Raw genomic sequence first — 26,901 nt, 5'->3', positions numbered from 1 at the left:
GTTTCTTTTTTCCTTGGGCTATTTTTCAAGTATCCTTTATTTTTTTTATACATCTCTTGGTAAATTCTTTACATACGTCAGGAAGATTGTGTAACTGTCAGAGCTCCCACCCAGACACATGAGTTTTTCTAACCACCAATCAGTTACACTCCTGGTCCTGGTCCTCAAACACCCAATCCACTACCACCAAACAATGCTCACTTCATTTTCCTCTTAGGGGTGTATTCCAAAGTCTGTGTTACACGCTGCTTGAAGGGGTTTTGTTTTTGTGTTTTGGTTGTTTGTTTGTTTGTCTGAGACAGGGTTTCTCTGTATTGTTTTGGAAACTACCCAATTCTTTCATAAATAAAATATATCAGTGGGATTTTATTCAGCTGCAAAAAAAGAATGTAATAAAATAAAGAAGTAGGGCTAGTGAAATGAGTCAGTAGGTAAAAATCCCTGTACCAAGCTTGATGACCTGAGTTTGATCCCCAGGACCAACATAGAAGGAAAAGCTGCCTGTCAGACTGTCCTATGACCTCTACATGCACATACTGTGGCATGCACATGTCCACACACATACATACACACAGTAAATTTAAAAAATTGCTTTTTGAGACAGTCTCACTATGTTTGCTGAACTCACTGATGTAGACCAGGCTGGCCTTGAATTTACATAGATCTGCCTACCCCTGCCTCAAGAGTACTGGGATTAAAAGTGTGTGCTGCCATGCCCAACCTCATAAAGTAATTAAAAAAAAAAAAAAGCAAAACAAGTTTTGATCTGAGTAAGATGGGGCCTGCCTGTAATCCCAGCATTCCAAAGTCTGAAATAGAAGGCTCATGTTTGAGGCCAGCCTGAGCTACATAGCGAGACCCTGTCTAAAAGAAAAGAATTAAGTGTTCATACTTGCTCCATTGTGGATGAGCATTGAAAACATAAGTGAGAGAGGCCACTTGTAATGAGTTTATATCTATGAACTGTTCCCCTACACAATGCTCCAGGGAGAGTAACTAGATTGATGGTTGCTGTGATCTGAAGGAGAAAAGGCAGTAGTAACTGTACAGAGTCCCTTTGGGGTATAAAACATTCTGGAATGAAGTAGTGGTGACAGTTGTATGGCCTTGTATGTTTACTAGAAAACACTGTGTTGCACACTGAAAGAGGGATTCTTATGTGTATTTATGTCAATTAAAAACTTTGCCGGGCGTTGGTGGCGCACGCCTTTAATCCCAGCACTCGGGAGGCAGAGGCAGGCGGATCGCTGTGAGTTCGAGACCAGCCTGGACTACCAAGCGAGTTCCAGGACAGTCTCCAAAGCCACAGAGAAACCCTGTCTCGAAGAAAAAAAAAAAAAAAAAAAAGATGGCTCAGAGAATCAAAGTGCCTGCCACCAAGTGACAGAATCCAGCCCCTGGGACCCCATGGTGGAAGGAGGAACAAGTCCCGCACTTTGTCCCCTGCCCTGCACACCTGCCGCTGTGCTTGAGTGCACGGCCACCGCACATATACAAACACACAGAAACAAGTTCCTGTTTTAAAAGAAGCTTTCATGGGAAAAAGAAAAAAAAAAAACCCACAGGAAGGAATGGAGACTAACCACCCCTGAACTGCAAAGCCACATCTGGGAAGCCCTCTGCCAAAAATGTGGACTTCAGTTTAGTGAGGGGAATCTAACAGCAGCACTGACAAAATCAACTTTCTATGACATAAACTGCTACCCCAAAAGTGACTTGTGAAATGAGGAACTAGAGGGTAAAGATCTTTTTCAAATTTCAACTAACTTAAAGAAAAAAACAAAACAAGACTAGAGAACCAGGTTGGCACAGCTGCAGAGCTGAGTCTGAGCTACAGCGTGCACATGTGACCATCAGCACGTAACAGCTCGCACTCTGGCTGCTGCTGTTTCCCTGCTCTGTTCAATGTGACTTGAATGTTTCTTGTCACTGTCAATAAGGCCAAGTAGCCCACATTACCTCTCCACCTCTGTAGAATCTACCAGAACTCTACAAAGATTAACCCTACCTTTATCATCCCATTTCATTGTTCCACTGAATTTCTTTTTCTCTTTTCTTTCTTTTTTCTAATTTCTTTGGTCTGACTGATCCCCCCCCCCCTTTCACAAGTATGCACTACTACACCCAGCTTCCCATGGATTTCCTTTAAAAACAACATTTATTTAACAATCCCAGATACCACTGGGGGTGGGGCTTGGGAGCCCATAGATACATAAATTCTGAAAGAGTTAACTCATTCTACATAAAATTGTCTGAGTTTTGTCTAACTAGAAAACACACTGTACTAATTGTACAACTAAGTGAATCGTTGACTGTAAAAACAACAACAACAAAAAAAGGTATTTCGATTTCAACTTACTGCAAACCTAAGGAGGAGGCAAGACTTTCCAACCCCAGAATCGCCAATCAGAAGTAACTTGAATAAATAATCACTGCAAAGAGAGAAGGAAAATCACATTAGTAAAAAGCATGTTGTACTGTTAAGTTCTACAAGAAACAGCTAACAGCAAACAGCGTGTTAGGAAGATCACAGCTCCTGAAAAGGCCTCTGTGTAGCTCAGCAGAGCCAAAACTGGATCCAGCAGCAGCCCTTGGATGCATAGTGGGACATGTGAACGTCCCACTCCAGTAAGGCAGGCAGGGCCAACCAAGAGTTCTCAGGCGTGAGCTTCCTCTTCCATGGGGAGAGTGGCAGCAAACATGATTCTCCTACTGAGGGCTGAGGAGACTTATGCTAATTAAATCCCAGTTCTCTACCCTATGAGACTAGACCAGGTTATGCTCCAGCCAGTGAAATCAGCCTATCCTGGTTTAGTGGCCCATGTCTGTAACCTCAGCAAGCTCTGGAGAGGTGGAGGTGGGAAAATCTTGAGTTCAAAGCAAGACTCAGATACATGATAGGGCCAACTTGAAATACACGAGGTTCTCTCTCAATAACAGCAAAAGTCTCTCCTTCAAATTCAAAGACCAAGTTATTTACTGTGCAGAGCAATCCTACAGGGAAATAATTTCTATGCTCCTTTCCTAGAGTCTAGGTCTAACACCCCCTTTCTAAAAAACAATAAAAGATAGTGGGCTGGAAAGATGGCTCAAAGGTGAAGAGCACTGGCTTCTCAGGCAGAGGACCCAGGTTCGATTCCCAACACTCCCAAGAGGCTCACAACCATCTGGACTCCATTCGGTCCCAGGAGATCTGATGCCCTCTACTGGCCTCTCAGGGCACTGAATCACATGGTACATAGGCATCTCAAAATGTTGCTGGATCTCAGTTCCTCTTCCTGATGTGGTCACACTGAATAAATGTCTCCCTTTGTGCTTTTGCTATTAATTTGGTTCTTTTAACTGGCTTACCAAAGATGAATGGCTGAACCTGGCTTGTTGGGTCTACCCAGGGCAGATTCTGACTCTGATTCCAGCAACAACACTGCTAGGACTAACTCAAAACCCATCACTAAAAGATGTCTTCAACGACCTGAAGACGGCAGATTGCCTGTCCACTGTCTCCTAAAGGACTCTCTCAGTCCTCCTATTCTGACTATTTCCATACTCTAAGCACTTTCAGAAGAAGCAACCCCCAATCGAGATTTTACATATATTTTTAGAAGGTACAATTCATTTTTAGCTTGGTAATTTAATTCAAAAGCAAGTATCTACTAATCTATTAAAATTTTTATTATAGAAGGTATAATTTCAATGTAAGCAAGACATACAACTTTTAGAGAATTATCTTTGTGACTATTCATAATTTGTTACCTATCTATTTGCAGTGGTATGTATTACTTAAACAGTTTTTTTTATCAAATTAGCACTGTATACTAGTTATACAAATTAGCACTAAATGTATCTGAACAAAAGAATTAAAAAGATAAATCCAGATGGGCAGTGGTGGGGCACACCTTTTATCCCAGCACTCAGGAGGCAGAGGCAAGCAGATTTCTATGAATTTGAGGCCAGCCTGGTCTACAGAGTGAGCGCCAGGACAGCCAGGGCTACACAGAGAAACCCTGTCTGGAAAAGCCCCCCCCCCCCAAATCCCAACTGCTAGTCAGCATTAGAAGAGTCACAGAATGAAACAGTTTTTAAACAAATAAATCAGGACTGTGGGCATTATAGTTCAGTTGGTAGAGCATATGTCTCCTGTGTTCAAGCCCCAGCACAGCATACATAGTTGCACATGCTTATAATTCTTGCACTTGGAAGGTAGAGACAAGAAGATTTAAAAGAAAAAGAAAAAAACAGTCAACAGCTCAGGGCTGAGATGACTCTGTGGTTATGAGCACTAGTCGCTGTTGAGAGGACTGAAGGTGAGGGTCTACTGCATGCGCATGGTACACAGGCACACATGCAAACCAAACACCATATACATAAAAATGACTAAGAAATTGTTTCCATCAGTAAAGGAGGGCTGGTATGTATTGTCCAAGAATGGAGTACTTGCCTGGCACATGCCAGACGCTAAGTTTCATGTCCAAGCCTTTTACAAAAGAAAACGACAAACAAGCAAGTTGTTGAAGTTGAAATTTCAAATTTGAGATCTGTGAACAAGCACACCCTCCCCAAGCTGTGCTGAGTGCTGTGACCACAAAGGACTCAACTGGGCCACAAATAGCCCGAGCTATCACTGTCTTAAAGGTCAGGTACTCTGGCTTATTTCAGCACAATCGTAAGAATGGAACATGCAAAAACATTCCTGTGTTTTTACTATAACATCAAGAATTAAGAGTTGGACTGAAGAGACAACTCAGCAGTTAGGAGCACTGGCTGCTCTTCCAGAGAACCCAGGTTCAATTCCCAGCACCCACATGGCAGCTCACATCTGTCTGTAACTCCAGTTCCAGGGGATCTGACACCCTCACACAGACATACATGCAGGCAAAACACCAATGCACATAAAATAAAAATAAATTATTTTTTTAAAAAAATTAAGTCAACTTTTAAAGAAATTTAACATATTCTAAAGTTTTGCAAATGTTATTTTTGAGCATAGAGTTTCACGTAATTTAAAATCATTACAGGCCGGGCGTTGGTGGCGCACGCCTTTAATCCCAGCACTCGGGAGGCAGAGGCAGGTGGAGCTCTGTGAGTTCGAGGCCAGCCTGGTCTACAGAGTGAGTTCCAGGACAGCCTCCAAAACAATACAGAGAAACCCTGTCTCGAAAAACCAAAAAAAAAAAAAAAAAAAAAAAAAAAAAAAGATAAAATCATTACAGAAGCTAGGGCTGGTGGTACATGCCTATAACCCTGCTCTCTGGAGGCTGAGGTAGCAAGACTGTCATCAATTTAAGGCCAGCTTCAGTTACCTTGTAGACTCTGCTGTTTCAGGACAACAAAATAAAAAAACAATCAGCCAACCAACCAAAATTGTAGGTAAAATTAAAGAGCCTAGCTCCTGTGGGATCAGCTTTACTAGCAAAACAGTGGCAATGAAAATGTGTACTCATCTTTACTCTGGTTTAAAAAGAAGGGAAAAGGGGAGGAAGAAAACAAAAAACAAAAAACTCAAGAGAGTCAACGGTAAGTCTCTCTCAAAAGCAAAGCCAGAAAATTTGAGCCACAAAGTATATATAACCACATTTTGGATTATAACTCAAATAATAAATATATAAATTGTTCCATTCTGGTATAGATGGTTAGGTAAATTAGAAAAATAATTCTTTCTTATAGTATCTTCATGTACATATAGAAGAAAAACAGAAAATGTGTATCTCACCAAGTGAGGAAAAACTGCAGATGAAGTTAAAATTATAACTTAGAGAAAAATAAGCTCTCTGTGTGGTCTCAAAGTATTTATTGCACTGGTAGATTTTGTTGTTTGAGAGGAATGTCTAAGAAACAGGGTCTCGCCGGGCGGTGGTGGCGCTCGCCTTTAATCCCAGCACTCGGGAGGCAAAGGCAGGTGGATCTCTGTGAGTTCGAGGCCGGGCTGGACCGATAGCCTCCAACACAATACAGAGAAACCCTGTCTTGTAAAAACCAAAAAAAAAAAAAAAAAAAAAAAAAAAAAAGAAACAGGGTCTCATGTAGCCCAGGCTGGTCTCTTACTCACTGGGTAGTAAAGGCTGCCCAAGAACTTTTGATCACTCAGCCAAGTGTTGGGGTTACAGCCATGCACCAGACCTGGCATTACATTATGGTTTTAAAAACTTCACCCAGTAATTGTTTTAAGCCCATCTTGCACTGAGAGTTGGAGCTTAAACTTCCATCTTGCCCTGAGTATGGCTGAACATTAAGAATCTGGTGGTTAGTGTCTAATAACTTAGAAAAGGGGGAAAAGGTAAACCTCAGAAAGACACTAGCATTAAAAGACACCAGAATGGCCAGTTATAAATCCAGCAACAAGCAAAGAAGTGGTGGTGCACACCTTTGATCCCAGCACTCAGGAAGCAGAGGCAGGAAGGTCTGAGTTCAAGGCCAGCCTGGTCTACTGATAGAGTACTAGGACAGGCTCCAAAGTTACACAGAGAAACCAGTATGAGAGTAAAATATCATACTGAGTGTATATGCCTTCTGATACAAAGCAATGAATAGACCACGGGCTTCTGTGGTTCCTGTGGCGTTTTCCCCAAATCTATCACCCTAACCTAATAATGAATTAACTAGATGAATTACACATGTGCTTCTAACACTTGAGAGGCAGAGACAAAGAACAGTGTAAGTTAAAAGCAACCTGGTCAACAAAATTAGCTCTAGATCAGCAAGGGCTACACAGTAAGACACTGTCTCAAAAAAAAAAAGAGAGAGAGAGAGAGAGAGAGAGAGAGAGAGAGAGACAGAGAGAGAGAGAGAGAGAGAGAGAGAGAGAGAGAGAGAGAGAGAGAGAGAGAGAGAGAGAGAGAAGAAAAGGGAGGGAGCTGGAAGGTGGTGCAGCAGTTAAGAACATTGACTAGCTGGTCATTGGTGGCGCACGCCTTTAATCTCAAAAAAAAAAAAAAGAAAAACCAAAAAAAAAAAAAAAAAAAAAAAGAACATTTCAAATATATCCAAACCAGGATTGAGGATAGCTCAGTGGACAAAATGCTTTCCTAGCATGCATGAGGCCCTGGGTGTAACACCAGTACCACATAAACCCAGCCTAAAGGCACAGACCCATACTGTAATCCTAGCATGCACAAGGTGCAGAAAGGAGGCTATAAACTCAAGGACATACCCAGCTCCACAGTGAGCCTGAGGCCAGCCCTAGATACAAGAGACCACTTTGGGGGCTAGAAAGATGCTCAGGGATTTGAGTTTGGAGCTCAGCACACACATCAGGGGTTTCACAGCCACCTGACACTCCAGCCCCTGGGGGACCCCAGGCCTCAGTCCCCCATGAACTCTAGCATTCACACACAAACACCCACACAGACACACACATATGCACATAAACTAATAAATAAAATAGACTCAAGGGACTGCAGAGATAGCTCAGTGATTAAGAGCACAAGCTGCTCTTCCCAGAAGACCCAGCTTCAATTCCCAGTACCTACATGGTAACTCACAATCATGTATAACTACTTATAGGAAATCCAATTCTTCTGGCCTCCATGGGCACCACACACACGATATACATTCATGCAGGCAAACACCCATATACATAAAAAATAGGTAAATTTACAAAGAGGAACCTGTCTCAAAAAAACAAACAAACAAATAAACAAACATAAAGATCATTAAGCCAAGCATAGTGGCACAGTGGCACATGCTTAGAATCCCAGTGCTGTGGAGTCAGCAACAGAATGCTCTCCAAATTTCCAGTCTGGTCAACCAAGCAAGCTCCAGGCCAGCAATGGCTACATGAGCAAGCTCCTGCCTCAGAAGAACAAAAGCCAAACAAAGCCAAGACCATGAGAAAGGAGAGACCTCAGAGAATGAAGGAAATAACATGCTATAAACATAGCATGGTAATCTGGACTGGATCCTAGAGCAGAACAAGGACATTAGTAGGAACATTAATCAATTAGAATGAAGTGTAGGGGATGGCTTTTTTTATTGTTTTTGTCTAAAGACAGGATCTTACTACTATGTGGCCCTAGCAGGCCTGGAACTCAGAGATCTACCTGCCTCTGCCTCCAGAGTGCTGCACTACCATTCCTGGCCCAATGTTTTAATGTGATAAATGTGTCATCAATTCAAGGTGTTAATATTTGGGAAAAGCTAAATGAAGTACTGGAATTCTGTATACTACTTTTCCAACTCTTTAGTAAATCTAAACTTAGTTCAAATTTTATTTTTAAAAAAGGTTTGGCCAGGCAATGGTAGTACACACCTTTGCACTCAGGAAGCAGAGGTAGGTAGATCTCTGTGAGTTCAAGGCTAGCCTGGCCTACAGAGGGAGTTCCAGGACAAGTAGGACCACACCGAGAGATTTGTCTGAAAAAAAAAAAAAACAAAAAAAAACAAAATCTAGACAAAAAAAAAAAGGTTTAAAGCAAAACTAGTGAGGAAGAAATCAGCAAAATGGAAGAGATCAATCCTTTTCTTAAAAAAAATCTATTTAAAGCCAGGCATTGGTGGCGCACACCTTTAATCCCAGCACTCGGGAGGCAGAGGCAGGTGGATCTCTGAGTTTGAGGCCAGCTTAGTCTAGAGAGTGAGTTCCAGGACAGCCTCCAATACAAAATGGAGAAACCCTGTATTGAAAAACCAAAAAAATAAAAATAAATTAAAAAAAAAGGCTTCCAGGACAGTCAAAACTACACATAAAAATAATAACAAAACATCATTTCAAGAAAGATGGCTCGGGGGTTAAAAAGCACTAGTTGCTCTTCCAAAGGACCAGGGTTCAATTTCCGGCAGCTCACACCATCTGTAACTCTAGTTCCAAGAGATTTCATGCCCTTTTCTGGCCTCTGCAGACCCCAGGAAAGCCCTTGATATACATACATACACGCAAGCAAAAATGCCCACACATATAAAATAAAATGTTTTTAAAAAAGTAAAAAACACTAAATCCTAGTTAGGTATAGTAGCACACAACTGTAATCCAGCATCCAGGAAACTAAGGCAGGAGAGTCAAGCATTTAAGGCTATCTGAGGGAGGGAAGAGGAGGAGTTGGAGTTCCAGGAGGTGGATTGTGAGCTGCCATGTGGGTGCTGGGAAATGAACAAGTCCTCTGGAAGAGCAGTAAGCACTCTTTACTTCTGAGCTATCAGAAAAAGTAAAAAACAAACAAAACAAAAAACGCCAAGGATGGAGCTATTGCTCAAGGGTACACTGTTTGTCTAGGTTGCTGGCGTCAACCTGAGTATGCCAGAAAACAGTAACTTAGGCTTGTACTAGGGAGGTGGCTCAGTCAATAAAGTGTTTGCTGTGCAAACATGGGAAGCGGAGTTCAGATGCCCAGCACCCACATAAAAAGCTGGGCACAACACAAAACCAACCCAATGGCATTGTAGGTTTTGTCTCAAAGTGCTTTGTTTGGGCATTTTCTGTCTTATTGGTCTTTTGTTTCTATGTTTTGGTTTCCTGCGGGGAAGGGGGGAGGCAGGGGGAATGGGAACAGGGACAGAAAGACAGAGGGTTTCTTGGTTTTTTGTTTGCTTTTCAGAGAGAGGGGGGAAGGGGGAGGGGGAGGGGAGAGGGAGAGGGGAGGGGGAGAGGGAGAGGGAGAGGGGAGGGGGAGAAGGAGAGGGAGAGGGAGTTGGGTGGGTGGAAAGGCGGGAAAACCTGAGAAGAGTTGGGAGGAGGTGAAATGAATAATCAGAATGTATTTTTTGAATTTTTTTTCAATTGTAAGAAACAAAAATAGCCAGGTGGTGGTGGCAGCATACAACTTTAGTTCCAGCACTCAGGAGGCAGAGGCAGGCGGATATGAGTTTAAGGCCAGCCTGGTCTAAAGAGTGAATTCCAGGACAGCCAGGGCTACACAGAGAAACCCCATCTAGAAAAAACAAACAAACAAACAAAAAACTGGGCAAAAGAATCTTGTAAGCCCAGCACTGGGCTCTGGTTCTGGCTCTTCTTGCCGGCCAGTCTAACCAAACTATTCTTTTCTTTACAAGAAACTCCACGAACACAAACTTGACACTATGTCTGTGAAACTGAAACTGGGTTTAACATAGCATTTCCTACATGAATGTAATGTGTTTACACTCACATTGCCCTCTCTTTTCCTACTCCCAACCATCACCCATCTCTTTCCTCTTCAAAATTCCCCTTTTACTTTCATGAGGGCAGGGTGGGAGGGACAATCAAGTTCTTTAGGGTTCTTCACAGGAGCATGGGCACCTTACCAGTGGCTACACCACTGAGGAAAATTGTCTCCCTCCCCCACATTAGCTTCCTGTAGATGCTCAGGGAAGGATATGTGGGTGAGCCCCTCCCTAATCCAAGACAGGATGCCCATGGGCTCATCTTATGAAGGTCTTGTGCAAGCGTGCACAGCTGCTCTGAGCTCAAGACTGCAACAGCTTTGTCCACTGGCTTCACATTCTCAGAAAGATGTTCACAACTTCTAAAGCGCAACAATAAATATCCAATAATAGGCAAGAAAGAGAAAAGCAGATAGATATGCTTAATTTCAACATTTGGGAAACTTTTAATGACCAACCCAATAAAGTACTTAAAATAGGAGTCAAAGGCCACCAAGACCTAACTATATTTGATAGTTTGTTGTTGCTACTACTATTGTTGTCATAAAGAAGAGTCTCTCTAAATTTTAAGACTTAGAACTGAAACTCCATTCTCCTGCCTCAGCCTTCTGAGTTGGGAGAATAACAGGCATGGAGCACCATGCAAACTTCATAAACACTTCTTGTTGAGAATTTACTATGTAGCTGAGACTAGCCTCAACTCCCAAACTTGCTCTGCCTTCTCTAAGAGTACAGGAACATATCATTCCCTGCTCAACATACCCACTTTCCTGTTTCTAAGTCTCTCCATTGGAGCTTGGAAGCAGGCATTTAATCTCAGGTCTCTTAGAAAGCTGAAATAGGAGGACCACAAGTTCAAGGCCTACCCAGATTCAGAAGGAATTCGAGGCCAGCCTCAACTCCCCTTTTAATCCTGTATGAAGACAAAAAGTAAAAGGAACTATAGATAAAGCTCAGTGGTAGAGTATATTCCTATATTACTAATGAAAAATGACCTAGACAAATCCCCAGTACAAAAAGTGTGTATGCGTGCGTGCACGCGTACAGGCCTCCAAGATTGTTTAAGGTAGCTGTCCATCCAAATGTTATCTGGCTTAAATTTAAACTTAAATTTTAAATTTTGAGGGGAATGTACCTAGAGGTCTTAAATTCAATCCCAGGTGGCACAAAAATCAGTAACCACATATAGAAAGTGGCCTGGGAGATCAAAATACAAGTCCTGGCCCAGCCATATGGCCATATGGCTTACCAGGAAAAGGACTGGCTTCAAAAGCCTGAGGACCTGAGTTTGATCCCTGGAACCCATGGAAAAGTGGAAAGAGAAAACCAACTCTACAAAGTCACCCTCAACCTCCATACATCTCCATTCATGTGCCTGCATTCATGCCCACAAACACAAATGAATGCGCTCTCTCCTCTCTCTCTCTCTCTCTCTCTCTCTCTCTCTCTCTCTCTCTCTCTCTCTCTCTCTCTCTCTCTCTCTCTCTCACACACACACACACACACACACACACACACACACACACACCAATACAATAAAGGCTCCTGCTGCCAAGCCTGAAGAGTTAATGCCCAGGGACAAGGTGAAGAACACTGACACCCCCCCCCCCCCGTAGCTGTCCTGAGCCGCATATGTGCATGGTGGTATGTAGGTGTACACCCACATACACTTACATATGGCACACAAAATGAATACAAATGAAATAAATAAGTGAATAAAACTCAGACGCCCTTCAGTTACAGTTCCAATTATGTGGCTTATTCTAAACACCCTGTGCAAGTCATTTAACTCTTCCATCCCTGTGCGTTTCTTAGTCTTTAGAACCAAAACTTTCCATGCTGGACATGAGGCCCTGAGTTCAACCCCCAGCAGCCAAACAAACATAAACAAAACATAGGATGAATAGAAAGATTAAGGGAATTACAACTGTTTACATTAATTTTAGGGCAGGTGGTACAAATCTGAATTATCCATTATTGATCTCATTCCAAGATCAGCACCAAAGCTCTAAAGTGTCCCTCAATGTCCCTCAATGTTCTAGTTCTCTCCAGTTAATAGTCAGCTTTAATTAAAGCTTTCTGTAAAAACCAAGTCAGGGCCATGGGGGCAGTTGGGTGAGGGGCTGGGGAGACGGCTTAGCAACTAAGTACTAACTGTCCTTCCAGAGGTCAGGAATTGAGTTCCCGGAACCCAAACCAAGAGTCTTTCAAATCCCTGTTAACTCTAGTTCCAGGGAATCCAACACCCTCTATAGGCCTCAATAAGCACTCCCACACGAGACACACGCACACAATGTGTGTGAGATCATGTATCAAAAACAAGATAAAATAGTTGTCCTAAGTCAAAAAAAATGGAATATAACTATATTCAGAGTATAAAGAGCAGGGAATAATTCTACTTAAGAACTACTGCTAGAGCCGGGCGTTGGTGGTGCACGCCTTTAACCCAGCACTCGGGAGGCAGAGGCAGGCGGATCTCTGTGAGTTCGAGGCTGGGCTGGACCCATAGCCTCCAAAACAATACAGAGAAACCCTGTCTCGAAAAAACCAAAAAAACAAAAAAACAAAAAACAAAAACAAAAACACCACGAGCAAGTTTCCTTGCCTACTTCCGCGCTGTATCTCTGACATGTTTAAGTCAGCAAACAACTCAGTCAACACCTTCTCTGGCTCCTCTGGTTATTATTGTTTTGCTTGTTGCTGCCCAGTCCCTCACTTCCAAATTAGCAGAATCTAGGCTGGTTGCAAAGGAAAAATAAGATCTAAGTTTCCTTTCTTCGATTCTCTTCTAAGGGGCTGGAGAGACAGCCCAGCAGTTAGCAGCCCAGGTGCAGTGTGCCAAAGGACCAGGGTAAGTTCCCGCTAACTCCAGTTCCAGAGGTCTCAGATCCCTCTTCTGGCTTTCTCTTGCACCAGGCATGCATCACGTACACAGACATACATGAAGGTAAAACACCCATAAACATAAAACACTGATTTAAAATGCTTAGTTATATCTTAGGTATCAAAGCAGCCACTTCAGCCCCAACTTCTACAGGAAAACAGAAATAGGTGGACCAGTCTCTTCTCAAAAGGGAGAGAGGGTGCAATCTGCCAGTATCTCTTACAAAAACTAGAAAGTAAAATTCAGACAGAGAGTAATAAAAAGCTGTCAAATATAAAACAGCTCATGTAATGGCACCAGGTGTCCCTCTCCCTTCTCTGAGACAAGTCTGTAGGCCAGGCTGCCTGGAATCAAGGCCGGCCTTACACTCCTGATGCTCCTGCTTCCACTTCCTGGGTACTGAATTTGCAAGCTAATCCTTTTGTAGCGATTCTACACAGCTACCTTCTACCTGACAATTCCAGATTTGATTCTCTAGACACTTACACTAAGAGAACTAACTTTTCTTCCTCCATTTTTCTAGAATGGTTGGAGTATAGAGTGACAGAGGACTTCTGCCTGGCATGTGCCAAGTCCTGGATTTGATTACCAGCTACAGACAGACAGACAGACAGCTGGACACACACTCTCACACTCTCACACTCTCACACTCTCTCTCTCCTCTCTCTCTCTCTCTCTCTCTAATGGCAAACTATATGAAAGCCAAGAATGATATTAATAATATGCTGTCAGACAGACAATTGATTAACTTGCTTTTATTTTCAAGCACTTAAGCTGGGGATGGGGGCACTTACTTGAAACAGCTCTGACCACTAGAGAAAAGCAAAGTACTACTACTCAACTGCTACCATGTTGAGACTCTGGAGTCTTGTAATGGGAAGGAGGGTGAGAAGAGCATCACTCAATTGCCTGCAGAAGCCAGGAAAGATGCTGCTCATTTGTAATCTGAGCATCTAGGAAATGAAGCTGCAAGATCAGGGATTCCATCATCCCTGTCTACACAGCGAGGTCCGGTTTGCTTTAGTTCTTTGAAAAAGCCTCATGCAGCCCAGGCTGGTCTGGAATTCACTATGTAGCCTGGGGTGGCCTTAAACTTCTGTCAGTCTTCCTACCTCCACCTCCCTACATACATGAGCTACCATGCTTTGCTATTTTGTCACTTTAATAACCAAACAAGACTGAAGACTTCAGTTCAATCCCTGGGACCCCCATGGTAGAAGGAAAGAACTTCTACATACATACACACACACACACACACACACACACACACACTCACACACACACACACCCCACAGAGACACACACATACACAGGCACACATACATACACACACGCACACACTTAAAAAATTTTAAAGGTTGGTGGCTGGGAGATGCTTTATTGGTAAAGTGCTTATCTGACAATCATGGGGACCAGAGTTAGAGCCCAAGAACCCACCTAAAAGCAAAAAACAAAGCAAAACAACAACAAAAAAACCCAACAAAAACAAAACTGGCATCCTGTCCCATGCTTGTAATCTCAACACCATGTAAGCAGAGCTAGGAAGATCTCTGAAGTAGCTGGCCAGCAACCTAGCCATTTCTGTGAACCCCAGTCCCAGTAAGAAACCCTGTCTCATAAAGAATAGTAAGTAGGGAGGGGAGAGGTGGCGTGGTGGGTGGTTAAGAGCACTGACAACCCTTAAGCATCTGTAATGCAGACTCTTCTGACCTTTGAGGTCACTGCATGCAACAAGAGCATGTGCACAGGCACAACACATGCAAACACACACATCAAATCAGGTCAAAAATAAAAACAAATAACAAAGTGGACAGCTCCAGATGAATGAAACTCGAGGCTGACCTTTGGCACCAAATGCATGCACACACATGTGCACACAGACCCAATACTCACATATATAACATCTCCGTGCACACAAGAAGGCCAAAGCTAGTGACAGAGCTCAGCTGCTATCAAGCTATGGGTTCAGTCCCCAGCACCTCACATCTTTGCACTCAGCAGGCAGAGACAGAAGGATGGGGAGCTGAAGGTCATCCTTGGTTATAATGTGAGCTTGAGGCCAGCTTGGGACCTCTGGAGACCCTGTCTCAAAATAAAAATAAAGCTAATAGATTATGACAAGTATTTCTTCTATGGGGATAATGTTAATTGTACACTTAGATACACACACACACACACACACACACACACACACACACACACACACACCAAGATCCCTATGTAGCCCCAGACAGTCTGGAATTCACTAATGTAGACTGCGGTGGTCTGGAACCTTCAGTGATCCTCCTGCCTCTGCCTCAAGTGCTCAGAGTACAGGCCCCTCCTCCACAGCTCTGTTCAATATTTTCAATCAGTGTATTGGGATAGTTACTGCCTGCTTCACTGCCTAGCTCTGAAAAAATCAAATCTTGGCCATAGCTCAGTGCTCACAGCCAAAACTAAAGACAGTCTGGTCCCCAGGACCGACATGGTAGAGAGAACTGATTCCTACAGGTTGCTCTGACCTCCACACATACACTGTAGCATTCATGTTCCCCTTTCCATACACAAAATAAGTGCATTCCTTCAGATCTCCAGAAAAAAGGAAGCTCTGACCCTTTCCATCTACTTTTCCATGTGAGGATCACACTTTCAGTGGTTTTAGTTGGCAGCTGAAATCCAAGTGACTCAGTCATTACCCTTAATTTCTGTCTTAAAGATAACAGGTGTTTGTTTCTCCCAAATCAGTCTAATAGATGATTTTTATGCAGATCATAAACACAGAGAGGAACGAGAGAGACAGACTATAAGTTAATTATTGGTATATTGGTTACACCAAAATATCTGTCATTACTTCTCATCTTAAAATTTCACAAATCCGAGCCGGGCGTAGATGGCGCACGCCTTTAATCCCAGCACTCGGGAGGCAGAGGCAGGCGGATCTCTGTGAGTTCGAGGCCAGTCTGGTCTACCAAGTGAGTTCCAGGACAGCCTCCAAAGCCACAGAGAAACCCTGTCTCGAAAAACCAAAAAAAAAAAAAAAAAAAAAAAAAAAAATCACAAATCCTTTCCCCAAACTCCTGGACTATTTTATTATACAATATAGAATGCAAATATAGGCCAGATATTGGCATACTTGAGACCTCTAAAGAATGAATGAATAAATGATTGTCCATGCGGGGCCATGGTGACTCGAATCTATAACGTCAGCACTTGGGAGGCTGGAACAGGAAGAATGGGGCAAATACAAGGCCAGCCTCATCTACACAGTGTGTTTCAGTACAGCCAGGATTACATCAGTGAAATCTTGTCTTAAATCCAAGAAAAGAGATTTTTAAAGTTATTTTCCTTGCTATTTACTAGTCATTCCTCTTCTCCCTCTTGAAGTCTTCCCTGGCACTCTTCTGTGCTAATAATTCTCTTTTTATAATATTTATTTAGATTCTTGGGGGAGGGTGACACGTGGAGACCAGATGATGGAACTTATCATCTAGGTGGCAGCTGAGCTATCTCATTGGTGCACTGGTCATTTTCTTACATGTCTCTTCTATAATAGTATTCCAAAGCAGGCAACCACAAGTTACTCTCCCCTGAATTCTACTGCTCTGATCCATGCAGCTGTATCTACTAGTATTTGACATGTATAAAATTTATTTTGTGTATTATATCACAGGCCCTTTAAGTTAAGGCTTACATTCCTAAGTCCCAGCATAACTAATATGCTTACTTAAAATGATTTACAACACCTGCAACATGCTCTGGTTAGCTGTCCAAAAGAGTTTTTTACATACTCGTGAGCCACGCTACTACCTTAATAGGTAGTAAAAATGACTGTTTTTTTACACTACTTTACAAGGAGAAACAAATTAAAAGTCTGAGTAACATCAAATTTTTGTCATTCAGTTCATCTTCAAGGTCTTCTTACAGTATTAAAAAACATAAGTAACACTGGCTGGAGAGATTGATTAGTGCCTAAGAATAGGTATTGTTCTTGTAGAAAACTGGAGTTCAATTCCCAGCACCCACATCAGAGGCTCCAGGGAATGGGTCTAACCCAGTGGTCCTCAATCTGTGGGTCGAAACCCTGCCATTCATAACAGTAGTATGGTTATGAAGAGGCAACAAAATTAATTTTATGGCTGGAGGTCACAACAACATGAGGGATTGTATAAAGGGTCATAGCATTAGGAAGGTCAAGAACCACTGCTCTAACCTCAAGCACACACATAGAAATAAATAATAATATTTAAATATATGTGACAAATATAGGAAACTCCTTAAATAGTACAGGTTTACAAACCTCCCTAGTGTCACAAATCCATGTTCTTTACTGATGCCAGGAAAACTAACTAGAAACCCAATTAAACTTTGCTCAACTAAACCAATTTTGTCCTGCAGAGTCCGTGACTTGGGGGAGGGGCTGCCAACACAGCAAGTATGAACTGTTTCCAACTTCCTACAGAAGTACAAAAGTCTGGGCCAGTGAGACGGCTCTGTGGTTAGAGCGCTTGTCTGAGCTCAATCTTCAGAAGCCACGAAGGAAGGTAGAACCAACCCCTAAAATCTGTTCCCTGTTTCACACAGGTACGGTGGCACCTGTGCAGCTGACATCACATGCATCACACACACAATAAAATTAATGTAAAACTCCACAAACGTACTATGACTTTCTTGCTTAGCACACATGAAAAGGAACATCTCAGCATAAAACCACAGTCTTACAAAACTTGGAACCTAGAATGCATTTTGCAAGAGTCATGTGACACACACATGACGACAAGTCAGCTAAACTGATGGCTGGACCTTTCATGGGGAAACACTTTGCGGTGACTGATCAAGCAACAAATAAATTCAGCTTTAAGGCAATACTGGTTTCTCTTATCAAAAGGAAAGAAAGAAACAAATCCCACTCCCTTAAGATTTCTGACACTAAAGAGGAATAAACACGCCATCTCTTCAAGCTACTGACTTTCATATATGAAAACCATAGGAGGACTTTAGCTGCCACTCAAGAGAGCTCAACAAAGTCTACCCAAGAAAAGAGATCACCGGTTCCTACGAAGGGTACCAGGTGTGTCACATCTGCTACAGTGACTTCTTGAGTAAGCAAGAAAAAGGAATGCATTAACTTTTCATGACACGTCATGGAACCTCATGCCCTGTCTACAGGCTTTCAACCGGGTAATCTAAAACCTACAACAGCTCTATCAAAGGTCCTACTCCTTCCTTCTCCAATTTGTGGGCAAACTCCTACTTTAAGTTGGTGGTACCAGGAAGACATTTTCAATTTTTGTTGTTTTTTTGTGGGGTTTTTTTTTTTTGCTGCTGTTGTTGCTGTTATTGTTGACCCCCTGAAGACAAAAAGGTGACTTGGATTACTTAGGTGTCCCCTGAAAACAAAAATTTCACAAACGCCAGGGATGGCAGAAGAGCTCTTCTTCAGGAGACGACGAGCCCAAGAGGACACGAGACGCTGCGAACAGCTTCTTAACCAGCTCCTCATCCACCCCACCAGCACCCCGCCCCTGGAGCCCACGCAGTCCCGAGAAGCATCCACGTTACCAGGGACCCGCCGGGGCGACAGCTCTAACGAGCTCGGGGTTTACGAGGAAGGCGCTGGTGTCCCCGCCGCCGGGGCTGACAGCTTCGCCAGGGGCCGGCGCAGGATCTGACAGCGCCCTCCCCGGCCGCCGCTCCCCCGCACCGCCCTCCCCGGCCGCCGCTGCCTTCCCGGGGACGCGCCCCTCCCGGGCCGCCCGAGGCCGATGCCCAACGCCCGGCGCACAGCTCCCCGTCGGCTCCCGGCCCCTCCCCGCCGCGGCCCTCGGCCGTCACACAATGGGGGCCCCCGGGGCCGCTCCTCCGGGCTCGCCCGGCCGACCTCCCCCCGCCGCCGCGCAGCGAGCCTCCCGGGGGACCCTCGCCCCCAGCCCGGACGGCCCGGCCTGGACAGCCCGGCTCCCCTGCACTCACTATTCGGGATTCATGCTGGACATGTCACTGCAGCTGCCGCCGCCGCCGCCGCCCTTGCTGACGCAGCCGCCGCCCCGACTCTACGCGCCACAGGGAAGAGAAGCGAAGGGATGAGCTAAGCTGTCCCGGCGGAGCAAACGGCGACCCCGGCTCCGACGCCTAAACACACAAGCAGCCGCCGCCGCCGCCGCCGCCACTCAGGGGATCGCGTCCACCCAAAATGGCCGCCGGCGAACCAGGAAACTAGGGGAAAGCCTAGGCCAAAAGGGGGCCTGTCGCGGCCCGGAGGGCGGCCGCGGCGCGCGGCACGCCGGGAAATGGAGTCCTCGGCGCCCCCGCACGCCGGCCAGCCTGACGGGGGCCGGAGGACGGCGGGCCCTCGGCTTCCCACCAGGCCCCGCGCCGCGCACGCCTGCGCACCGGCGAGCTTGTCGCCCGCCCCGCCCCGATTCCCTCAGCCCACACCCCGCCCTTCCCGCTCCCCTCCCCTTCGGGCTCACTGGCGAGGACTCCGCTCGGACTCCCCCTAGCGGATTGGCTAAGGCCGAGCGGCCCGGGGTGACGTCATCAGGGAGACGTGGCAGCCGGGCGAGTTGGCGCCCCACGGGAAGGGGCGGGGACGGAAGCCGTCGGAGGGCGGTGCCGCATCCGACGGGGGTGGGGAGCTCCCGGTGACTCCGGGACGCAGTGGGGACCGGGGGCCGTTGGGGCTGCCGGGGAGGTGGCTGGGCAGTTGCCCGGCTCGGGCGCTACCCTGGGGACGAGCCGCGCACTTCCCTCAAGACGGAAGGAAAGTCTTCCTCTGCAGACCTCGCGCCTCTTAACTCACCCGACCTCCCGTCCCTTTCTCACGTCGTTCTCAACCGCCTGACTTAGGCAGCTTGACATTGCAGCAGGCTGCAAAGGGACCCTGCTGCGGGCTCCTTTCCGTGCCCTCGCCCCACCCGTCCGCTTGCACACACAGCCGGATTTATTTCTCTGCGACTCCATCGTGACCTCCCAACCTTCAAAGGCTCCGCAGCCTAAACCAGTCTGCCCACTTGAGGCCTAGACTCAAAGGTTGAATCTTTGGGGTTTGGGTTTTTGGTTTTTCTGTTTTTTTTTTCCTGTTGTTGTTTTTGTTTGTTTTATTAGTTAGTACTTAATTCTGTATCCGTCTGCAAAACTGGGCAAGTAATAAGTGATTTTTTTTCAAGCCGTGCAATTCTTCACTGCAGACTCCAGAACTAGTATCTATACATTTTTAGACCTTATGATCTTAACTTTAATCAGCTCAGGGATTTAAATGTCGACTAACACATTATCTCCGGTTATTTATTAAAAGGGCATAGTATAATACGCTGTCCAAAGTTTATCTTCCAACTTGTTCTAAGCAAGAATTATCTCCCGAAGGCAGAATTACTTTTAAATTTCTGTGACATCAAAATAAGGGAAGGAGGATTCTCTCGTTTCTAACCAGATACGCAGTATCTCTTTACACGCACTCCCCCACCCCCCCCAGTTCCTTCATGTGCCTTGATTGACAACCACGTCAGATTATATATAGGTTTATTTGGGGTTTGGGTTTTTTTTGCTTTTATTGTCGGTTTTGGGTTTGTTTTTGTTTTTGTTTTTCTTCTATGTAGCCCTGCCTGTCCTGAAGCTCGCTCACTCTGTAGCCCTCGAACTCAGTAATCCTCTCTCCTCTGTGATAGAATCAAAGGCATGAGCTGTCCCGAGTGCCATCATACCCACCCCATAAGGGTTCTTACACATGTTAACTTCTCAAATGGACTTGGTCACCACCCAAAAATTACCCTCGATGAGAAATGAAGCCCTGGGTCCTGAAGCCAACAGTACTTTCTGCTCATTGACATTTTACAAAGTAAAATTCAGAAGTGGCCCCCTCCCCCTTCTGCCCTGTATTCCCCCCAACTCTCGCTCTCTCCCTGATGTATGTGTGTATGTGCATAGTACTGGACCATCCGTCTCCACATAAAGGCTAGAGATCAGCCTCGAACGTCTTCCCCTGGAGCTCACCCACCAGTTGGCTAGACTGGTTGGCCAGTGAGGTCCTGAATCCTTCTGTCTGCAGTGCTATGAGTTGCTATGGATGTGCATCACCTGCCTCTACACAGGACCAAGAAACCTCAGGTCCTAATGTTTATGCAACACTTTGCCCACTGAGCTGACTCCCCAGCTCGGAAACCATGCCTTTAACAAGTTTTGCTGGCTCAAACTTTAATATAGTTCATGTTTAAGTTTTTACCAATGGTTCAGATTAATAACTCAAAATAGACCAAGAATTGGGGGTTCCCTCTTGTAACCCTAGCCTGGGAAAGGCCAAGACAGGTAGATTGGTGGAAATTTGAGGATAGTCTGAGCTACATAGTAAGGTCTAATTTAAGCCACATATGAAACTGACTCAGAAACAAAATAACTCATTAAAATGCCTTGTTCTCTCTCTAGAGGGTGGAGGTATGATCAGTAACAGAGCACAGGCACATGGTGAGTGGGGCTTGGGGTTATTCTCAGCTAAAGACAACCGAAGGGCTCTTCTAGGCTGTTAGCTTTTGCTTTAAAAAAAAAAAAGAAAAAGAAAAAAAAGACATTTTTACATAGGTGTGTCTGTGTCTGCGTGTGGGTATTTGCACGTGTGCAGGAAGCTGGATGAGACCAGAAGAGGGCATTGAATGCCCTGAGCTGGAGATACAGAGGGTTGTGAGCTGCTGACAAGGATTCGAGGAGTGTAAGGCCCCCTACAAGGGCAAGGATTACTTTTAACCACGGAACTGTCTCCTTCATATGTGTTTATTTCATGTGGGAGTGAATGGGGATGGTACATGTCAGGGCACACATGAGGGCAGAGAATAAGTTTCAGGACTCGGTTATCTCACCGAGTGAGGTCTGGGATTTAACTCGGGGTGCCAGGCTTGGCAGCTGGCACCTTCACCTGCCGAGTCCCCAGCCCCTCCCCTCTTTTGTTATTTCCCTTCTTTCTTTTTTCCCTCCCTTCCTTTCCATTCTCTTTTTCAGATACATGTGACCTGGCTCTTAATAAATGTGTGTGGAATTTGTTCTGGGTCTGGGCTTTCGGGAGGGGTAGGTGTGTTTTGCTGTTTTGAGATAGAGTCTCATATAGCCCTGGCTGGGATCAAATTCACTAAGTATCTGAGGATGGCTTTGAACTCCTCTGATCCTCCTGCCTCAGTTTCCCTGTGCTGTGATTTCTAGCATATCCTACCATGCCCAGCTGCACTTGGAACTTCAGTTTAAACAATACAAAATTGAATGAAAAAATCTTTAAAATTACCATTCAGTTGGAAAGATCTAAGAATATAGACAAGGCCCACTGGGGAAAATAAAAATACATTTAAACGGTGTGACCTGTACACTGACTGTCAGAAACCAGGGATGGGAAGAAGGGATTGTCTGAAAAGAGACACAAAGGATGAGTCTCTTTGATTCAATGGAAATATCCTGAATCTTCATTGTGACAATGGCCAGTTACATGACCACACATGTTTGTTAAAACTCAGCTTATGTAACTTGGATTTGAGTCCTAACATGACCAAAAGACTCACAATCCTATGCATCCAAAAGGTAGGACCAGCAAGATGGCTCAGGGTAAAGGCACTTGCCTTGAAAGTTTGATGTCCTGAGTTTGTTGTCCCAAACCATCTAAAGCTGGGAAGAAAGATCTGGCTCCTCAGAGTTATCCTGACTTCCGTAGGTGTGCTGTGACATGTATACACACACCACCACCACCACCACCACCACCACCATCACCACAACAGCAAAACCAAGATTTAATTAAAATGGTAATTTACTTATATATAAATTATATGCTATTGTATAGCACTAATCTCAAAGCCAAATAGCAGCCATCCTGGTGAGTTCAGCTGGGCCTGTTTGCAAAGATCATCACAGCTGGACTTGTTGACTGACACTCCTTCATAGAAGGAGTGGGTGGAGAGGCTCATGGGACTGTAGCCTAAGTATCCAGACAGTTTTCAGCTACTTGCATGCAATCGCACATGACCTGGGTGATCTCAGGGAGGGCCTAAAGTGTATAATCTGGGGAAGACTAGAGTAGGGGGCTCTATCCAAATGCACACCACGGCACCCATTCCCATCACTTAAGTTATTTCTGCCATCATCCATGCCAGCTGAAGACGTCACAACGTAGCTTTGCATCTACTCCAGTCAATAACCACTCTCCCATGCTCAGTAAGTCAGTCCGGGAAACAGGATTGAACTTGTGTTTGTCATTGGGACCTTGGAGGAAGAGTGGGGGGTGGACATTGCCTAGTTTCCCCACAGGGAGAATCCCAGTGACAATCCAGGCTTTTAGAAAACGGGGAGAGGTTGAGTGAAGGCGCAGAAGAAAGCAGGTGTGCTATTTTCAGCCGGGTCACCGTTAGGAACGAGGTCCCGCGGATGAAAGGCTGACGCTGTGAACACTGACAGAAATTGAAGAGAAGCCGCTTAGCAGGGAACATGCACACCATTTGGAGGATCACCGGTCGTGGGCTCTTAGGGAGCTAAAGAGGGAGGTGTCTGGGCTTAGGTGAGATTGTGGGGATGCCCGGGGGGGGGGCGCTAGAAATGCTTAGACTAGTCAGTAGGCAGCAGCAAGCAGTGCCAAGTGGAGGAATGTGAGTTGGTGAGCTCAGCACTTAGCTGTGGGCGAGCCTGCAGGTAGGAAGGTTAGGTTAACCGTTAAAAGGTAATTAGACTCCCTAAGGTAAAGGCTTGTGGGTCCAGTCAAAGGGCAATCTCCTGGGGATAGAAAGGACAGGAGATTCCTAAGATAGACTCTGCAAGTTTGGAGGGAAGGGAGGAACCGGAGATAACAGAAGCAGCCAGAGTACCTGCCAACAGGGAAGCAAAGGCCCCAGCGAAGAAGCCGAGTAGAGAAGGAAGGCTCTGTGCTTTACCGTCTGAGCTCAGACTTAGCGCTGGCTGCTTTGGAACGCCAGGCATACTAGAAACTACCAACCTGGTTCGGCATGAAAGCAAAAACAGAAACAAAAAGCCTGGGTGCTAGAGATGGGACCCAACGGGAGAGAAAACTCTTACTAGCATGTGCAAGGCTCTGCTCAATACCACCCCCACCCTAAACAACCCTTCCCCCCAAAGTAAAAGCCTGACAAAATAGAAGTCTATCAAAGGTGAACAAACTACTTGGGTGTTGAACCAACCTGCCTGGAATCATGAGGCAGGAAATGCTTTCACGCTAACTTAGGGTCTCAGGGAAGACTGTGGAGAGCTAGGGTTGGCTCATCTCACGAGGCCAACTGAGTTTGTTCATCTGGGTTTATTTGAAAAGGAAGCAAAATTATTAATGCTTTTCTTTTCAATTTTCTGTATGTGTTTGTGAATGCATGGTTCACGTATTCAAGTGCCACAGAGTCCAGAAGGGAGTGATGGATTCCCCCGGAGATGGAGTTACAGACAGTTACAAGCTTCTGATCTTGGGTGCTAGGAGCCAAACGTAAGTCACTCGGAAGAGCAGCCAATGCTCTTTGTTTTGTTTTGTTTTTGTGTTCTTTGTTTTTCAAGACAGGGTTTCTCTGTATTGTTTTGGAGCCTGTCCTGGAACTCATTCTGTAGACCAGGCTGGCCTCGAACTCGCAGAAATCCTCCTGCCTCTGCGGTAGAAGTTAAAGTACACCCTGAGCTAGGAATGAGAGCAAGTGTTAGTCCCTGAATGTCTAGCTTGCTTCAGAGGGATGCTCTCAGCCTGGGGATGCGAAGTGCTTGCCTCGCATGGGAGAAGCCTTTGAGTTCAATCCCCAGTATAGCAGGATTGACAGCTCAGTGAGGAGAAGGGTTGCTAGCTGGCTGGTAAGCCTGTAAATCTCCGGACTTGAGAGGTGACTCAGGAGGATCAGGCTAAACGAACACCACAGTCTCACTTTGGCAACACATAAGTTAAAATTACACAGATTAGCAAGGTCCCTGCACAAAGAAGATATGCAAATCTGTGAAGCGTCCCACATATTTTTTGTCTGTGCAAATATTGCTCGGATAACTGCGAAACCTGGAAAAGCTGTTGCTGATGTCAGCCCAGAACATAATGCTGTTATTAGTCCTGCATATATTCACATGCACATATGCAAATGCACACCATGGCACCCATTCCCACCACTTAAGTTATTTCTGCCACCATGAAAAACTGAGTGTCCACGGGCTGGAGAGACAGCTCGATGCTTAGGAACACGTGTTGCTCTTGCAAAGGACCAAAGGTTTGATTCCCAGCACCCACAAGCTCGTTCATGGCCATTCATAGCTCCAGTTCCAGGGGATCTGATGCCTTCTTCTGACCTCCATGGGCATCAGGCACACATGTTACACATGCCTACATATAGACAAAACTTCACATAAGATAAAATATATCAATTTAATTTTAAAAATTAAAAAAAAATGTGTCCAGAAAAAAATGCCATTTGAGGAGAGGCAAGCCCTTCCTCTTCTAGTTCACAATGATGGCAAATCAAATTATTTTATGTCAATAACTCTAAGATATAATGTTTGATTTGTGACTAGTAAATAATAGGGATAAAACATCTCAGGGCATCGAAATTGAAAAATGCTCTCAGGACTCAAATGTCCTAGTCACCACCTTTCATACTCCCCACTTCCTTTAATATGCTCCCCACCACTGGACTGCCTTTACCTCTCCAAACTTGCTGGCACTCTCCTATTGCCCTGAGGAGCTGGAGTATGCTTCACCTTTGCTTCCTAAAGATGGGAAGGTAGAGAGAGCCCTTGTGGCCCTGACATTCCTGTATCCCTTCAGCTGAGACCTCTTCACACGGAGCAAGGCAGGGCTGGACCAGCCTGTATCCTCAAATGCTGAAGAGAGGACCCGGTGCAGCATGGTAACGTGGAAAACATCCAGCACGGAACCACTGCCTCTTTTTAGACAGGAAACCGACCCCAGTGGGGGTGATGGTCTTGTGTCCTGACTCCCATGTGATGGGGGAAGTCCTTCTGTGTATATGTTGTCTGATTGGTTGATAAATAAAGTACTGTTGGCCAATAGGGAAGCAAGATACCTGGGACTAACAGTCAAGGAGGACTCTGAGAAACAGAGGCACAGTCAGCCACGATGAAGGACACCAGAGAAGTAAGAGATCCGGACCCTTTCTCCGGTAACAGAAGATCACGTGGGAATACTTAGATTAGCAGTTATGGGTTAATATTTAAGTCAAAGCTAGCCGATAAGAAATCAAAGCAAACAGCCAACAGCTTCATAATTATTAGTGTCTCATGTGTTATTTGGGGGCTGAGACAGCAGCGGGACCCAAGCGGCTGGTGGGAAAGTACACATTAAACCCATGCTCTTCCCATTGTTTTATAAAGGAAGTATCCCAAAGCACTGAGGAAAGAAAATTTGTCAGAGGTAGTGGCCATGCCTGGAACCGATACCCAGGAGACTGAGGTAGAGGTATCACTGCAAGTTTGAGACCTGCATGGACCACAAAGAGTTCCAGGCCGGTCAAGGCTACATCTTGAGACCTTGTCTCAAACAAACAAAAATAACCAGGCAATGAGTAGATATCTCAGTGGTTAGGGTGTGGGCTGAGCAAGCGTGAGTACTAAATGTGAATTGCCAGAAATCATGGAAAGCAAGGCCCTGAAGCTTGTGCCTGTAACCCCAGTACCACTATGGCCAGAGATGAGGCAGAGACAGGAAACTTTCAAAGCTCATGGGCGGGCTATCCCAGCACAATCAACAGCAACAGCCAAGAGATCTGTCTCAAGGTGAAGACGAGGACCCAATGGCTCTCTAACCTCTGCCTGTGCACCGCAGCCCATACATGTATCCCATCATGTCACACGTGCTCTTTCCCTTACACTCACAAACATGCATATACACCATCATGTACATACTCATCTCAGACACACACACACACACACACACACACGCACGCACGCACGCACGCCAGAACAACTAGAAGCTGTATGGTAACATAAGGCCTCTATAAGTACACTATAGAAACGCC

The 26,901-nt window shown here is 45.1% G+C and overlaps 1 protein-coding gene and 1 pseudogene across 1 annotated transcript in view; one reads left to right on the top strand and one right to left on the bottom strand.

Moving 5' to 3' along the window:
• The window catches only part of Rab1a (RAB1A, member RAS oncogene family), a 28,822-nt gene extending 9,673 nt beyond the window's left edge, over positions 1-19,149 (bottom strand). The window contains exons 1-2 of the mRNA XM_005070395.4: positions 18,908-19,149; positions 2,360-2,432 (exon numbers count right to left, since the gene is read on the bottom strand). Of these exons, the coding sequence (XP_005070452.2) occupies positions 2,360-2,432; positions 18,908-18,930 (96 nt within the window). The 5' untranslated portion in view covers positions 18,931-19,149. The remainder of the gene's footprint in view (positions 1-2,359; positions 2,433-18,907) is intronic.
• Positions 19,150-24,795: 5,646 nt separating this feature from the next.
• LOC121134719 lies at positions 24,796-24,895 on the top strand (annotated as a pseudogene).
• Positions 24,896-26,901: the final 2,006 nt, after the last annotated feature.

The sequence above is a fragment of the Mesocricetus auratus genome, unplaced genomic scaffold, assembly GCF_017639785.1.
Source record: "Mesocricetus auratus isolate SY011 unplaced genomic scaffold, BCM_Maur_2.0 Super-Scaffold_100029, whole genome shotgun sequence".
NCBI lineage: Eukaryota > Metazoa > Chordata > Mammalia > Rodentia > Cricetidae > Mesocricetus > Mesocricetus auratus.
The sequence above is the reverse complement of the archived record's forward strand: the minus strand, read 5'-3'. Positions and strand labels throughout refer to the sequence as shown.